This window comes from Dunckerocampus dactyliophorus, chromosome 7 (genome assembly GCF_027744805.1).
Source record: "Dunckerocampus dactyliophorus isolate RoL2022-P2 chromosome 7, RoL_Ddac_1.1, whole genome shotgun sequence".
NCBI lineage: Eukaryota > Metazoa > Chordata > Actinopteri > Syngnathiformes > Syngnathidae > Dunckerocampus > Dunckerocampus dactyliophorus.
Window position 1 is genome coordinate 17,244,981 of NC_072825.1, and position 16,741 is coordinate 17,261,721.

Genomic DNA, 16,741 nt, shown 5'->3' on the forward strand with positions numbered 1-16,741 from the left:
GCTGGAAGACCCTCCAATCTCACTACGGTCTCTGGGAACACTTTGGCTTCCCTGTTAAAATTACGGATGGACAAAGGCAAGTGGATAAATCCAAAGTTGTGTGTCGACATTGTTCCACAGATATCGGGTATGCTGCAGGAAACACGTCTAACATGTTAGCGCACTTAAACGGCATCTTCCGGCAGGGAACGTTACATCTACAAGAAAGAAAATCAGCTCAGTGCAAACACCGATAACGTCAGCATTTAAACAACCTCTAGCAAGCAACTCTGACTGGGCCAAAGCAGTAACACATGGTATTGGAGTTTTTATAGCCACGAGATTACGTCCATATTCAGTTATTGAGAGCGCTGGCTTTAAGTACAGTCATGGAAAAAATGACTAAACCACCTTTGTTTCTTCAGTTTCTTGTTCATTTTAATGCCTGATACAACTAAAGGTATGTTTGTTTGGACAAATAAAACATTGACAAATAAAATAGCTCTTAAGAGTTGCATTTTTTGGCAGTACAATGCTATAGCTATCCATGTAAGAACGTAAACGATTTTGGTTATCAAGAAAACCATGGAAGTTGCTAGATATCAGCACTTAAATTAAACTCTTATGAGCTATATTTGTTATCATTATATTTGTCCAAACAAATGTACCTTTAGTTGTACCAGACATTAAAATGGATCAATACACTGAAGAAACAAGGGTGGTCTACATTTAGCGAGTGAAGATTGCTTTGACCCCATATCGTCACACAGTTAGATATGGTAATACCAGAGAACAGTAAAGAGTGTGGAGTGATTTTGCTTTATTCAATATTGAAGTATTTCTCGCCACCTTGTATTGTTTATTTTTGATGTGAGATTTCCAGCTCATTTTTTCATCTATTATGATCCCCAGAAATGTATTTTTGTTTACCCTTTGAATGTCCACTCCGTCTATTTGTACTTCCTATAATGCTACAATGCAATAATGATTCAAATGCTATAATGTTTCAAACCGTAAAAATATTTGTCCCTTTATTCAGATCCTCACCAAAATGTAGTGCTATTTCTTAGTTCATGTCCCACCCGTAAATTTGGTGTGAATAAGTTATGAAGTATTTTTAGTGGAATCTTTCTGTCATTGTACTTTCTGTTTTATTGTTTCAAAAATGATTGCTGTGAAAATGTTCATTATTATCACTATTAGTGGTGGCCCTAGACTTTTGCACAGTGCTGCGGGACGAACCATATTTGTAATTTGGGTCTTGATCTGAAAAAGTCTGGACAACTGCGGTAACCCCAAAGATTTACATATGACAAAAGTAAAATCCTTGCATACAAAACACAGGCTAACAATGGTGTTTGTTTCTAAATTATTTTGTGGGCTGTCCTTAGGCAATCTATCTGGTCCAAGAGTGTCAAGAATCTCAGTCTTCACAGCCATTGGCCTGGACCATATTTTACAGTACACAAGAAACCTGCTTGTCAGTCAAAAATGTTTACAATGTTTGGAAAACTTGTTGATGAAAGACTTGACATCTGATAAAACAACAATGACTGCCCACTTTAATCCTTCTGGCTACACAGGCACTACGAGGAACATGATGCATCCTGCACTACAGCATGACCTTGCTTTGCATGGATAGCGATGAATACCCATGAGACTGTGTCAGGCGAGGTAACAGACAAGTCATTAGAGTAGGATAGATGAATCTACCATAAAGGCAGTAAACAAGTCCTTCGATGACCTTTCTAATTCTATTCTGAGGCTAACCCTCTTGACTTCTGCCAGTGTCTCTCTAATTTTAGCTGTGTTGTTTGCATCACTCTTAATCTTACAGGTTGACAGATTACACTTTCTCTCTGGGACTACATGAAGTGTAATTTAAGTCAGAAGGCCTGGCATTCACTATATCTAAAGCTGCTATTACATCCTGGTATGGGCATTGATACATTTCAATTCAAAGAGTGTACTAATACAGTATTGTAATACAGTCAAACTGAGGTTTTCATATGATTCGGTTTTCGTCAAAATGTTCGCTAAAATTTTTTGTATACTACCATGTGCAGAACAAACTAGTTCATTTGCACTCGATGACATCAAGTGCCCAAACAAAGCAGCTAATGCAATGCTGACTCAGTGTGTCCGTTGATACATAACCCTCCATGGGGCCAAATAAAGTTGCGAGTGCCAGCAATTTGATAAAAAAGGTGAGAAACACTATTGAACTTGAATTCGCTTCAATACGTTTCATCCATTCGTCATTTAGAATTATTTAGCATGGTTTTCTCCATGTAAAACTAAGTATTCTCTATAAAATTTATTTTTGGTTGATATTTTTGGGTGTCTGGAACAAATGTACACTATTTCCTACGTGAAAAAATTGCCTCGTTTTTCGTACTGTGCTAATATTGAAGAAAAAAATATGTTTGGCAGAGTTTTGTAAGCATATTTGCAACAGAGTAAATTGGCAGTTTGGTAAAAAAATGACCAAAATCATTGACCAAAAGTGCATAAACAACTTCAAACTTAAACAAATCATATTACTCACCTGATAAGCCTCCAAATTACTGTGTTCCGTAGAGGATGTCAGTGGCACTGGTGGTGGTGCTGGAGCCCTCCGCTTCTTAGTGTCAAGCTTGGGAGATGTCCTGAAGACATTCATGACTGACTGAGACTGGTTCAAGGTGTATGACTGATTCTCTGTGCCTGGAAGTCCTCTGAGTGTGGACAGTCCCTAGGAGAAAGATCAAGAGTTAAAAAGGGATGGGATGATTTTCAAATATCTATCTCAGGGTTGTCCAAACGTTTTTTGGCAAGGGCCATGTATTGAAAAATAAAAGGATGCAAGGGCAACTTTACTCTTTTTTCCCGTTTTTGCTGGGTTTTTTTTCCCCAATGTCTTTAAACTTTCTTCTCAAATATTGTTTGTCATATTACCACGTACCACAAATTTTAATATTTCAACTATACGCTACTAAAATGGCATTTTTCTTCATTTTGCATGTTACGAGTTCATTCTCGTAAAATTTAGTTTTTTTCTCTTGAGAATACAAGTTTTTTTCTCCAAATATTTTGATTGTATTCTTGTAAAAGTATGTCTGTTTCCTCCCCAACTATGTAAACTTTCCATTTATATTTTGACAATATTCTCGTAACTGTCTCCACAACCTAATTTTCCAAAAACTAAAACTTTTCCGTTGTTTTGCTTTTCGTAATAGAGTGTTCCCTTGCTTACCGCGGGTGATAGGTTCCCAAAATAGCCTGCAATAAGTGTAATCCGTGAAGTAGCCAACTTCATTTTTTTTTTTTTACAATTATTGAATATGTTTTAAGGCTGTAAAACCCCTCACCATAAACTTTAAACACTTTTCTCAGACAGCCAGTAACATTTTCTAACATTTCGCGTTTAAAACGCTCTCAAAAATGTTAAAACTTTGGTTTGAATTTTAATAATTAAGCTACAGGTTGGACACAATAAATTATGTCACTCAGGCGTATTTCACTCCTGTGACCGTGCCTTTTCATCCTAGTACCATTCCACTGTACTTTAGCGTTTTTGTATCCTTGTTGAAACATATTGCTGCAGTACTCCTACTCCTTCAAACCGAAGATTCATTTACAAGCTAGCAAGCAAGCTAGCGATGACACAGGAGACACTGCAGGGTGGCACAAAGAAGAATAACAATGGTCTACAGCCAATCAGGACGCAGAAAACAATGAGGGGTGCAAACAGACAGAGGGAAGCAAGAGACACTCAACTTCCCACAATGCAATTATTCTTAAAGGGCCAGGCTCGGTCTGTAACAGCGTTTATACGCTGTAATAAAAACAAAAAGACGCACTAAAAAATTCAACAAAACAGCGAATCTGTGAAAGGTGAACTGCGATAAAGCGAGGGAACATTGTATTCCAATTTTTAAAAAGTAACTTTTTTCTCTTTCAATTTTATACTACTGGAATAACATTTTCCATGTAAGATTACGGCCTTTATTCTCGTGAAATTACCACATTTTCTCATTAGATTACCAACTTTTTTCTCTTAATATTTTGAGTTTATTAATGTACAGTAAAAGCACTGCTGACTTACATTATTGCTGTTATGCAGCGGCGGGCTGTAACTGGCCCCGAGGCCGCACCTTGGTCTTACCTGATCTATCTGAACATGCATATGAACACAAGGAAGCTTAATCTTTGCTATCAAACACAGCATATCGGGGTAAAATTATGTATGCATGAGGCAGATACTTATTCAAATATATATATTAATAGAAAATTGGCAGATATACTTCTATTTTTGTAGCGCCTAACACAATCCTTTTCTAAGACTATTCTGAAATTTTTTTTATGTCATCACAGCAATCATGAAAACATTAGTTGCAAAATGTACTGTTTGGGTGTATGGTCCATTGTTGTGGTTGCAAATGGCTAAACAGAACAATGTAGTTTTTAATATCTGAATAAAGCAATGCCTAAGTACAAGACTTTGGTGCACCAGGAGAACCAAACAATGCTTTAAACCCTATGATCTTAATTAAGAAAAGTTTGTAATACTGTAGCAGATTAATTGATGTATTCAGACAATGGCTGCATATACTATATTATACTGTAAAAGCATAAACAAACATTAAATTTGGTTATTAGAATTAAGCAGATGTAGCTACAGTATGGAGGGGTGGGAAAGAACAGTACTTCAGAAGTTCATGAAGTAAAAAAAAATCAATAAACATAGGTTAAAGATCATTTCCTCTGAAAAATTTGCATTGTATATAAGATATGCCATTTCATTGGGAAACTCGTTGCACTGCCTGGAAGGTACAGGCAAAAAGATATTAGTTTTGCTTTTGTGCAACAACCTTTAGCACCATTTCCATATCAAAAATGTTCACAGTATCGCCTATATTTGTCCATTTTTCAGTGACATGTCTCATCTGAATCTGAAATTTGCACCACGTACAAAGCTGAAAGACTAAAGAACAACTTCAGTGCTGACACGGCCATACTGACACATCCTAAATTCTTGAAATAACAACAAAGTCCTGGAAAAGACATAAATTATGAATCTTTTTCACTGTGCTGTTTGATTGACAGAGTAAGAAAAGGAAAAGAGAGGTAGGGTATATGTCAAATGGAGTCTGTCAGAGCTAAAATAAATAATACAAGTGGCACATTGATGCAACTTCCATTTGGACTCCTAAAAAAATGTAAACACTGTGTTCAAAGTACAACATTTGGATGAACTCTGTCTGACTTTTTCACCTGCGCTCTCTCTACAGTAAACAATCTGAAATCTGTCAAGAGCAAGAGATGAAAACATAAGCGTGCAAAATGTGCCCCAGCATTTGGAAGGAATACAAGCGCTAAATGCTGGGAAGCAACACGGTGCACCTTCAACATGACCTGAAAGATGTTGGTGTTTAACTATAACTTAAATTTGACAGAAAACCGTTTTATACAAGAAACTGTTCAATAACATTTGTGTACTCTCTTGATCAAAACGTTAAGACCAGTTGAAAAATTGCAAGAATTTCCTTTTTGCACTGTTGGATCTTAAGGATGTTCTAAGTAATGAGTGTGCCGCAGAAAAATACACTATGTGCTCAATATTGGCCGCACTTGTTTCAATCGCTTGACTCATGCGACCAGCATTAAGGATGAAGATCGTATTGTAACGAGGAGGTGGTTGGCAAAAATAAAACAGGCTACTTTCGGTCAAAACAACATCAGCAAACTCAACTTTTGTCTCTGCATACAGACACCATCAGGACACGTCATGTTCATATACAGACGGAAATCACAAAACTACAGTAAACGCAACTGCTAGGTCGCGGATCCTCTGAAAGCGACGGTAATAACAAGGCGGTGTAGTGGTCTTATTTTTGAGATGAAAAGGTTGCTCGTGCTTTTGCTTTTTTTTGTACTAATTACTAATTCTTGCATTTAGTGTTGTATTACTATGGTTTATGTCCTGGGTTTTGTTTACAGAGGACTGACGGAGTTAATTTAGGTATAATTTAGGTGTAAGAATCGACTTGCACCAAAACTCAACTTACATCACTGTCTAGGAACAAAACTCACACATAACCAACCAAATGAAAAACTACAATGTAACGTATTTTCCATGGTGACAATCAGGGTAAACCCTGCCTTACAGCATGAGGAGCTTTGAGTTTTAAGACCACACATGCACACACGCAGTTACATGGTTTAAGCCCCTAATGAACAATTAGAGATAAGAGGTTGGGCTTTTAGTGCTGATGTAGCCAAGCTTGGGTAATATGATGCCTTCATGCTGATAAGCCTCTGTATGTGTGTGCATGAACATGGGTGTGTGTGGTTAGAAAGTCCTCCCTCACAGAAACAGATGCCCATCTGCATTAAAGGCCACTGGGAAGTCCAATATGGCTTAGCACACAACCCTCCCACAACTCAGCTATGTTTTGATGATTTCACTGAATAAAATTGAATTAAATTTCACTGGCAAAATATTAATCAATTTTGTTTACTGATATCGCTCATACATGAATGCAAACCTATTCAAATAGGGCGCTATTAGAATTGGGAAAATAGCAGCAGTGACACAGACAAAGGCTGAGGGAAACAAACAAAGGGGTAGAAGTGGATGGAAGTTGAACAGCAGCCTCGAGCATGGTGGAACAGCAGAGTGATTTAGAAGGAGGCAGGCAGCTGATATAATCAAACGTCAAACAGATCTGAGGTTATCCCCAGATGGGTACTGCTAAACAGAGGTTCATGGCTTCCTAATCAAATCAATGTGACTGGGTTGTGGAAAGCACAGGTAGGGAGCTACTTAATGCATCTATCATCCATCTGGTTAATAATACATTTATGCTGCACACATGTGATTAAAAGGAGCTACGATTATTCCTGTTTCAAACTGGTCGGAACTGAAACTGACATAAACGTCAACACAAAAAAAGTAATTCTTCTTGATAAAGACAGAACTTGGTGGTTATTTGCTGCCCTCTACAGGATTACAATGCAGCGTTTTATTGAAGCCAAAAGAATTCTGTTTGTAATGATCACATCGGTCCCACACGGATGCAGACAATTTCCATTCCCAACAGTATTTCTGCATAGCACGTATGAGCAATAGATCACTAGTATGGTATAGCAATGTACGAGCACAGGATAGCAGCAAATGTTTCTTTTACATTAAAATCAACTTTATTTACACGATCTACACTTTTCTTGTCATCCAATTACTCATTCTCTACTGCTAATACTGCTCAGTGTCATGAATGAACTGGAGCCTATCCCAGTTGACTTTTCCTAGTCCACATGGACTGGGACATGGGAACATTATAAAGTGGGAATATGATTCCACTTAACGTTAACACACTACAATAACTTGTCTTTACATTTTTATGTGGAAAGAAGAAAATTAAGACAATTATAATAATGTATTACATAATGAATGAATGAAAGCATGAATAAATGATAACAGACAATAACAAGACAATGGTTCAAATGGTTCTCAGCATCCTGCTTCCTCCGTATAAATGTAAAAACCATGAGCTTGACAATCTTGTACTGTTTCTTAAAATGATTCGTATTTTAAACGTTGCTTAAGTTCTCAGTCCACTCCATAATTTTACTCCATGCTTTGATACACTAAATGTTTTAACTGTTGTGTGAGCATAGAAGATACTGTTCACCAAGTCAATCACAGGGCACATATAGAGAACCTATCATTCACACTCACATTCACACCTTGGGGCAATTAATGTACACACACTGGGCCAGAGGAAGTATGGCCGATTGGGGCGTGTCAAATTTCACATTCAGTGTTTAAATCAGTGAGATTAAATCCAAATCACTTCAATCCCTTGTTGGCCTGTGCCTGATGACCATTCTACCACTTTAGCCACTAACACCAAATATTTCCATCAAATGTATTATCTTCCAATAAACGATTTTAACTGTATTGTACAGATATTTATAGATCATTCCACCCATGATTTCATTGGAGCGTGCTGACTGTTTATATTCATCTTCAGTATTAATCACCTCCATTGCACATCGTGTACCAGCTATGATATTAGATTGGTACTGTGCATTCTGATGACCCCAAGTAAGCAATATATCAGTAATAACTGAGGGAAATTCCATCACTTTCTTAATCAAGTGTTTTAATACTTACACAGGAGCTTTGGTCTGCATATTGAGTTACTTTATCATGGGGGTCATCCATGCCCAAAGAGGTTGTCTCTGTCTGCAACGGGAAGGCAAAGCTAACATGCAACATTCAAAAGCCAAGCTATGCATTATTTGGTTACATTACATCAGGAGGTAGTATAAATGGCATGCACCACTCAGGGTTAACCTATGAATTAACATGTTGAGCCTCACCTTGGACTTCCTCCGGCCAAACTGGAATAATCCAAAAAGGCCTTTCTTACTCCCCCTGTCTAAACTGGTGGAGCTGATGGAGCCTGCAAAACAGAAACCTGAGAAACCTCGTGGTGGGGATTTCAGTACAAGCGAGCATAAGTGTACATGTACAGGGTGTATGAAAAAAAGTAGACTCTCCAAAAAATAGCAATTAAAAGTTACAATTGAATACTTTCATGATTTTTTTTTTATTTGCATGTGTTGGTATGGACATCATCTTTCAAAATGTATTGCATAATTGCATGCATGACTGAGCTCAGGCCCGGAAAAAAAGGGTTAAAATTTAAGGAAGTCTTAAAACTGATGCAAAATGAGAATTTTTGTTCTTCTGTGCTGTGATACCCAGATTAACCCTTTGTTTCACGCTATTTGCACCGAGGAACTCCATTTCTTTGAATGCACAGTTGCGCTCTCCGCCGCATGTCCTGCACTGCTCGCCTGATTATTCCCCTCTCCCTCCGGAGGATGTTAACTTCAGCTCTGATCCGCTGTTCAGTGCCGTCGAGGTCATGTGGGGGTGTCACACTTTTAATTTGAGATGGCCCGACAGAAAAAAAGTCAGAGATGTCAAATCAGGTGACCACAGGGGCCATTCCACTGGGCGGTTCAAAGCAATAACATGGTCACCAAAAAGGTCTAGTCAGCCGATCAGTTACAGTTCTCCTCCGGTGTGGTGGAGCACCATCTTGGGCCCACCAATCACTTGCCAACCAACCATTTCCATGATGAAAATGCGGCATTCCTCTGAGTGTATGAACGACACGCTCATTCAACATTGATGTTGCGAAAAAAGTATGGTTCAACAATCAAACCATTTCCGACAAGACCAACCTTGTCAGAATAATCTGGGTATCGCAGCGAAGAAGAACAAAAATTCTCATTTTGCATCACAGTTTATGACTTTTCCTTATTTTGTGGAGGATTTTTTTTTTTTTTGCCCACCGAAAAACGGGCCTGTGTTCAGTCATGCATGCAATTACGCAATACATTTTGGTATGGACCGAAGGATGATGTCCATACCAACATATGCAAATAAAGACATTTTATGAAAATATTGTAATTGTAACTTTAGTGGCTACTTTTTGAAGAGTCTACTTTTTTTACACACTCTGTATAGATGTGTATTAACAAATATTAGTTAAGATTGATGGGTCTATTACGGAATCACTATTTTAACTGGACTGACTGAAACTACTGAGAGGCCGGGAGATACTTTGCTATTTTCAATCAGTAGAGGGCGCTACAGGGTTATCATTACTGAGGTCCACTTGTTTCTAAGCAAAATATCCCTACAATGGAAAGTTTGCCTGACCACTATTAATTGTTTTGGTGAGGCAAGCTATGATAATAAATACAAACAGGTTGGTTTAATAGTGAATAACAGATCTATATTATTAAATACTAGCCAGTGATAATGGTGAATACCCTCACTGAAATTTAGCAGTCAAAAAAGCAGGGTTAATGAGCAAAATTTTGTTAGGTTATAACAGCCAGTTATGGTTGTAATGAGCACTACTATGGAAATGACTAATACCTGAATAGTTTAGAGCAGGAGTGGAAGCCATTTTTGGCTGCAGAACTGGAACAAAACGACAAGGTTTAAAAATCAAAAATCCATTAAAAACAAAAGCTGGACACAACAAGCTTTGGGATTGCCAGCCATTGCCAGTGGCTGCTAATTAAACATCTGCACTTTTTTAGGTTGTCTTGTAGGACTTGTTAACAATTGCCAGTTAACAGACTGTCACAAATATTCACAAAATACGCTTTTCTATATGTGGCAGCGTATTCACAAAATAAAGCATACCGGTACATTAAAATAGGAGAAAAATCTAATTTGATCAGTATGGACTGCCAAGTGAATGTCTATAAAAACAACTTACAAAAATATGTATTTTAAACAATTTGATGTTGTTATGAGCCAAGAAGGAATTGCACATTGTCTGCATATTCATTCTTGGTAAAAAGTGAATGAACTGTCAATATTTACCTAGATTCTGATCAAGAACATAGAGCTCTTTGATTCCCAGTTGTGCTAAAGATTTGTCCAGTGGTAACTCTTCGCGACTGGCGCCGTCCTTCAGGAGCTGTACACGTCTCGGGTCAAACTCGCACTTCTCACAAATTACTGGTATCAGTGCCTGGAGTGGTACAAACGGGTTGACCCGTACCACTGCCTTCTGGCCGCCGTGATAGTTCACCATCAAACGCACTGTTTTCTGCAGACAGATAAAGTTGGTAAAAAAGTTAGACATACAGTATATATTAAATGTATATAGCTAATTAATGTGATTGGACAAATGTTCCCAATCGTGTTGTACAACAGTCATTTTCTTCCAGTGAGTTACAAATGGGGCGGTACAAAAATACATGCAATTGTCCCCTTTTGTCCAGAGAAAATCAACAAGGACTAAAGGATTTCTGACACATTCTTTACTTCTGACAGCTAGTATAAACTACTTTAAAAAAAATGAGACATTAGGCAACCGATTAGGCACAGTAATGGCATGACCTACTGTATATTACATGGAAAAAAATCTATAAACAGTGGAACCTTGGTTTGTCATTAACTCGTTCCAAAAGGTCAGACAAAAAACAACATACGAAAACTGAGACAGTCAAAAATATTAATAAAAAATAATTATAGTTTCTCACGCAGGAAACAATAGCTGTGAATGACAAACGGTTGGGACTTATTATTGATGCAGACCTCCCATACATCCTGGTGAGGGATTTTGCGGAACAATACATTACAAGGCATATGGACTAGTTTGTTAAGTGCAATGCTGTATGAAAACAGACAGTACACAAAAAACGAGCAAAATTTTAGCAAACATATTTGAAGAAAACCAAATCATACAAAAAAACGGGCCGTGCGATAACAAAAGTTTGACTATTTCTAAGACAAAAATACTGAACTGTCATGCTTTCGATTTCCATGCAGAACAAAATCAGCAAAATGCAAAGAGAAGGGCACACAACTTTAAAAATACAACATCCAAACCATTAAATAGTAAGTAAACATACTCATTATTTTGGCATTGCTTAATGAAAATATTTAAAAATATGGCAAGCCACCCACTGTGGATATTAACAAATGAGACCCCACTCTGCACTGCAAATACACATTTACTAATGAGAATGCTAAAGAAAACCAAAAAAATGCACCAAGCAGCTTATGTAAAGCCTCTACAGTGCATCTGACTGGTCGGACAATGAGAGAGGTTGTACAATTTCAAAAGTTATCCATGCATTACTCTGTTTTATAGAAGTTAATGGCTTTCAATAATAGCAACATCGACCCATGTTCATGGTCAAATAAAACTATTCACACCACGTCAGTCAGATTTACAATAGCTACAGTATATTCAAATATTATACATTTGTTAAATTAAGACAGAGATTGTGTCACTCCCTGGCCATAGGCCAGTAAATGTTCACATGGCGCCATCGCAGCCAATGAGTCCTGAGACGAGAAATAATGCATGGTAACCAAAGGTAAGGCACTCATCAAATATTCAAACTGTAGGAGAGACATGGCGAGAAAGAAGAGAGAGGGTAAACTAGCTAAGCACACATGTGACAAAAGTATTTTTAAAAGCCCAGAATAACACTCAAAACACACTACATCAAACTCCTGCCTTACCATGGCCACCTACAGGCCTCGCTTTTTGCCAGGGGTCAGACGGCAAAGGTAGATATTATAGGACTTTAGTGTAAAGAGCTATGCATATAGTGTAGGTAAGTGCAGAAACACATTATTAAAAAAAAACAAGCTCACTGTCTTGAAGACAGTCACAAGGATTATTGCACTTTATAACCATGTTTACAACTACAAAATAACCTACATTCAAAACATATCAACAGAAAAGTGTTAAGTTAGACATTAAAAACCTTAAGCGTCTCTGACAGCACCAACATTCAAATGACAAAACTAGATCACCTCAGGGAGTTTAGGTGCCGGTCTGCGCACCGCTTTCTCTTCGTAGGTTTTCTCTTTGATGAGGACAAAGGCAACATTGAGGGAACCCAGCAGTAGGTTGGGCTTGAACCCCAAAGAGTGGCCTTCGGGCGACAAGAGCTCCAGGGTGTGCAGTGCTGGATTCAGATGGTAGCGGCTACACAGGTCAACCAGCAAGTCCATCAGCGCCTTACTGACAGAGGAACAAAGAGTGAGGGGAGGGGGGAAGAAAGTGAAAGAGAAGGAGGAAGAGGATGGGCAGTAGGAATGGTGGGAGGGAGTTTGGAAGAAAGAACCACAGAAGAGATGAGGAAAGAAGATTGAGTTACGAAGCCAACCTAGCTTTAGTTCCAGTAAAGAGAATACTAATTGCAACACACTTTCACCTGATGATCTCAAGACAAAAAGCTAACAATTTAGGTGTAAATCTTACTTACACTAAAACTCAATTTACATCACAGTCTAGGAACGGAACTCATTTGTAACACGAGGATCACCTGTAGTGGTACTTTCGAAACCTCCAGTCCTTCAAAATTTGGTAACAGAGCAGCATTATGGGAAAACTTCTGCCTCAAAAATTAACACAAAAACTTTAACCGTCGTTAAACTGCCATTATCGGTGACGTCAAGTGAGATGTCAGCATATCGCACAAGACCTTAGTAAATCTCGAGAGACCTCAATGTCATGAGAGCTCAGTTCAGCAAGCATCATTAACGGTGTCAGGAATAACGTATTGAATATTTCTGATTGCTAATGATGTTTGGGAGAGTTTTAAGACTTCTAAAGTACATTTATGTCATTAAAACACAAAATAGTGCACTAAAAATGACCACAAATTAACACAGCTAAGACTTGTTGTTCTGTACCAGGGACAAAAATTCCTGGTTTTCTGCCCGAAAGGAGAGCAACTCATTAGGGGCTGCGAGTTAAAAGCTCCGCTCCCATCTGTGCACTCCCAGGGACAAAGCTTCTGCTGAGACTGGGAATAGGTCCCTTGAAAAGGCCCCACTGGCACAGAAACCCAAACAGACCAGGAGGGTACAAACCGTTAAAAGGTTCTTACTGGTGCCTGCAAATGGACACAACATAAAACAATGCCACCAAGCAGGAAAAAAATGATTGTAAAATAATTTGAAGTATGCAGAATTTGATTTGTTTTTAGTCGAACAAAGGATTATTCAATGTAATGAACACAAACAACTGTTATCTGTTCTCACCTTCCATCCTCAGTTACAGATGTCCGGTAGCCTTGCGGTAGCGTCAACTCGAAATGCACTGTCAGTCTCATCATGTTCTCTCTGAAGTCCATGCCCTGTGTTCCACCCCCATCAGGTACAGGATGTGTAAAGATGTGACGAGGAGCAGGTTGAGGGGCCTGTGGTGGAGGTGGTGCACGTGCCTTCATTCTCCTAAGTGGCAAAATAAAATATCATTTAGTGGTCATAAATACTTCATAATCCGCATTATGAATGAACAAATACATTAAAATATCATTTAGTGGTCATGTAAATACTTCATAATCCACATTATGAATCAACAAATACAATAAAAAAAACATTGTGGTTCCAATAAGTATTGTTTACACAGCATAACAGATAACAACAAGCAAGTAGCATATTTTTGCCTGCCTGCATTATATATTTTGCCAAAAAACCAAACACCAATAGCTCTTGTATAACTTCACAAACTCTCCCAGTCTAAACAACACAAACATAAGATAAGATAACAATAGGAAAACATCCCACTCACGTCAGAAGGAGTCCTTGTGTAGATTAAATGTTCTACAATTGTTAACAGTGTTTATAAATTCAGTTCGCAGGATTTGTCACTCACTCTAGACAGAATGTGTGTGTGTGATCTGATATGCATCTGTCAAGGTATTCCAGCGTAAAAAGAGGTCAGGGAAGAAAGAATGCATGACCATCACACAGAAAGCGGACTCTAACCTTAAGTTAACCATTAACTGTCAAGTAAGACATCAACTAAATGATTACGCAATGTAAAAAGTGGTTTCAATGGACTGGAGTCCGGGGACTTTAAGTGGTACCCACATCGACAGGATCTGGAAAAAGCAGAGGACGTACTTCTTGAGACTCCTCAAGAAGTTCAACCTGCGAAATTGCCAACTGCGAACAACCTTCTACAATACAGTCTGCTCTTTGAACCTCCATCACAGTTTCGTTTGGCTCTGTTACCAAACTGGACAAGAGCAGACTGCAACGGACAATCCGGTCTGCACAGAAAACCATCGGGACCAGCCTGCCCACCATAGAAGAACTGTACCAGTCCAGAGCCAAGAAGAGGGCAGGACAACATCTCTGCGGACTGTTCACACCCCACCCACACAGTTTCAATTCCTCTCCCCGGTAGGCACCCCGGTAGGCAATAAAGAGCACTGTTCACCAAAACAACCAGTAAAAACAGTTTCTTCCCCTGGGCGTAACATAGTGAACCTGTAACACTGTAAATACCATAACTATTATTGTAATTAGTAGGGCTGTCAAAAATAGCATGTTAACGGCGTTAACAAATTTAATTACGTTACATTTTTTAGCGTAATTAACGCATTCGCCTTATGGCAAGGCGCATCTCACTGACGACAGACGGCGGCACAGTGTAATTCCCCCCAGAGTCACACAGAGTCTGACGCTCTTCTGTAACTTTAATCTAACCTGAACACATCAACAGCAGTGCAATTTCAACAACATATATGTATTTCCAACTCACAAACGCATCTTTTGTCCCTTCGTTGTCGGAATGACATTAATTAAACAACATTGAATCATTTGACAGCACTAGCAAGTCACTATAATGCTCTATGTAAATATGTATAGTAGTATTCTCCTTCCTCTCCTTTATATGTAAACTTTTTTTTACTATTGCTGTACTTTGTGTAACAGAGTGATGTTAGACCGGAGTCAAATTCCTAGTGTAGTAACACACATGGCGAATTAAGCTGATTCTGATCACTAAACATCAGGTGCACTGCACCGCCTTTGTTAGGTGGTTTGGATAATAATGAAGATATTATTTTAGTTAGTATTTCATTTTTAATGTATGGTGTCAAAGGAAGGAAAATAAAGGTGGACTATGTGAGACTCGGCAGGACTTGGTGCGCAATAATTATGAGGAATCATGTCATACCGATAAATCTGATAACATTTAAAAAATAGCTCCAATAACCGATAAAAAAAAATGCTTCTATGACGCGAGATTACCCGTAGTGTGCTGCAGGTGGGTTAGCCTGAACAAATCATGCGCTCCTTTTCTGTGACACGCTGAAACGGCCTGTCGTAACTTCCCAAGCTCGCTTGAAACAAACATGGTGTGGATCGTGTTGGACTTCTTCACTGTTTCAGAGGAAGAGACTTCACCAAATGTTTAAAATGCTTTGCAAACATTGCACTCTGAGGGAAAAAAAACATTGAGCATCAACACATCAAACGTTATCAGCCACTTGAAACGCAAGCAGTACTATGACGCCCGCGGCCCAGGCCTCGTTCCTGTTGCCGTGGCATTAGAAAAGTGCAAAAAGTTTACCAGAGACGACCAGATGACTAAAGCAATCCGTGATTTCATCATCGAAATGATGGCGCTGGACGACCCGTTAAACACACCGGCTTTTGTCGGCTAGTAAACTCCTTTGAGCTACAGTGTGTACTTTTGATCCGCTGCTATTTTTTAAATGTTTTGTTAACGGCAGTGATGTCATAATACTTGGTTAAGACAAATATACATGTACAGTTTGTCAAACCCAACTATGAGTCATTCTTACCTCCGGGTATGCACACATCAACATTTAACGAACAAATATATACATATAAATAACTTATCAGTATCAGTCTTGAGAAGCAGGAAGTTATCAGTATTGGTATTGGCTTGAAAAGAAAATATTGTGCATCCCTAATAACACAGCTAGATTGGACGCACCACACTTTCTCTCCCTTGCAAACATGTGCACAAAAAGACCCCTTAAGACACAACATCTCCCCCCCAGAGCGGGACTGCGCTATGTGGAAGTGACTTGATTTTTCCTGTCTGTTAGTACAAGGATATATTTTGAGTACTGTGCTGTACTAGTCTGGATGTAGTCCAAAGGAAGCATCTCTATAAACATCCAATAAAGGTACCTGACTGTATGTGACACATTGGTCTTTCGGGTGCTCAAGACCAGTAAACAGTAGAACAACAGCATAATAGCCTTTCCTTACAAACTTGTCACTTCAACCGTTACATGTACACGTCCTCCTGTCATTGAAAATAAATATGCTATAACAATTTTTGCAATATGCAGAGGGCCACAAATAGCCACCGGGCCGCACCAGAGACCCTTGGTCTAATGTGAAAAGGTTGAGTTGAGCCTCTGGGATGTTCTGTTTTATCTGTTT

At 38.7% G+C, this 16,741-nt stretch overlaps 1 protein-coding gene across 12 annotated transcripts in view; it reads right to left on the reverse strand.

Moving 5' to 3' along the window:
* cobl (cordon-bleu WH2 repeat protein) overlaps window positions 1-16,741 on the reverse strand; it is a 70,938-nt gene that overhangs the window by 29,999 nt on the left and 24,198 nt on the right. For 7 of the 12 annotated variants that reach the window (XM_054781959.1, XM_054781950.1, XM_054781949.1 and 4 more), the window contains 7 exons: window positions 13,571-13,762; window positions 12,335-12,545; window positions 10,382-10,610; window positions 9,926-9,970; window positions 8,350-8,456; window positions 8,141-8,212; window positions 2,528-2,713 (listed from right to left, as the gene is read on the reverse strand). In XM_054781959.1, coding sequence (XP_054637934.1) covers window positions 2,528-2,713; window positions 8,141-8,212; window positions 8,350-8,456; window positions 9,926-9,970; window positions 10,382-10,610; window positions 12,335-12,545; window positions 13,571-13,762 — 1,042 coding nt within the window. Of the gene's footprint in view, window positions 1-2,527; window positions 2,714-8,140; window positions 8,213-8,349; window positions 8,457-9,925; window positions 9,971-10,381; window positions 10,611-12,334; window positions 12,546-13,570; window positions 13,763-14,102; window positions 14,253-16,741 lie in introns of those variants that run through there. The other 5 variants (XM_054781957.1, XM_054781960.1, XM_054781954.1 and 2 more) reach the window with 5 other exon arrangements.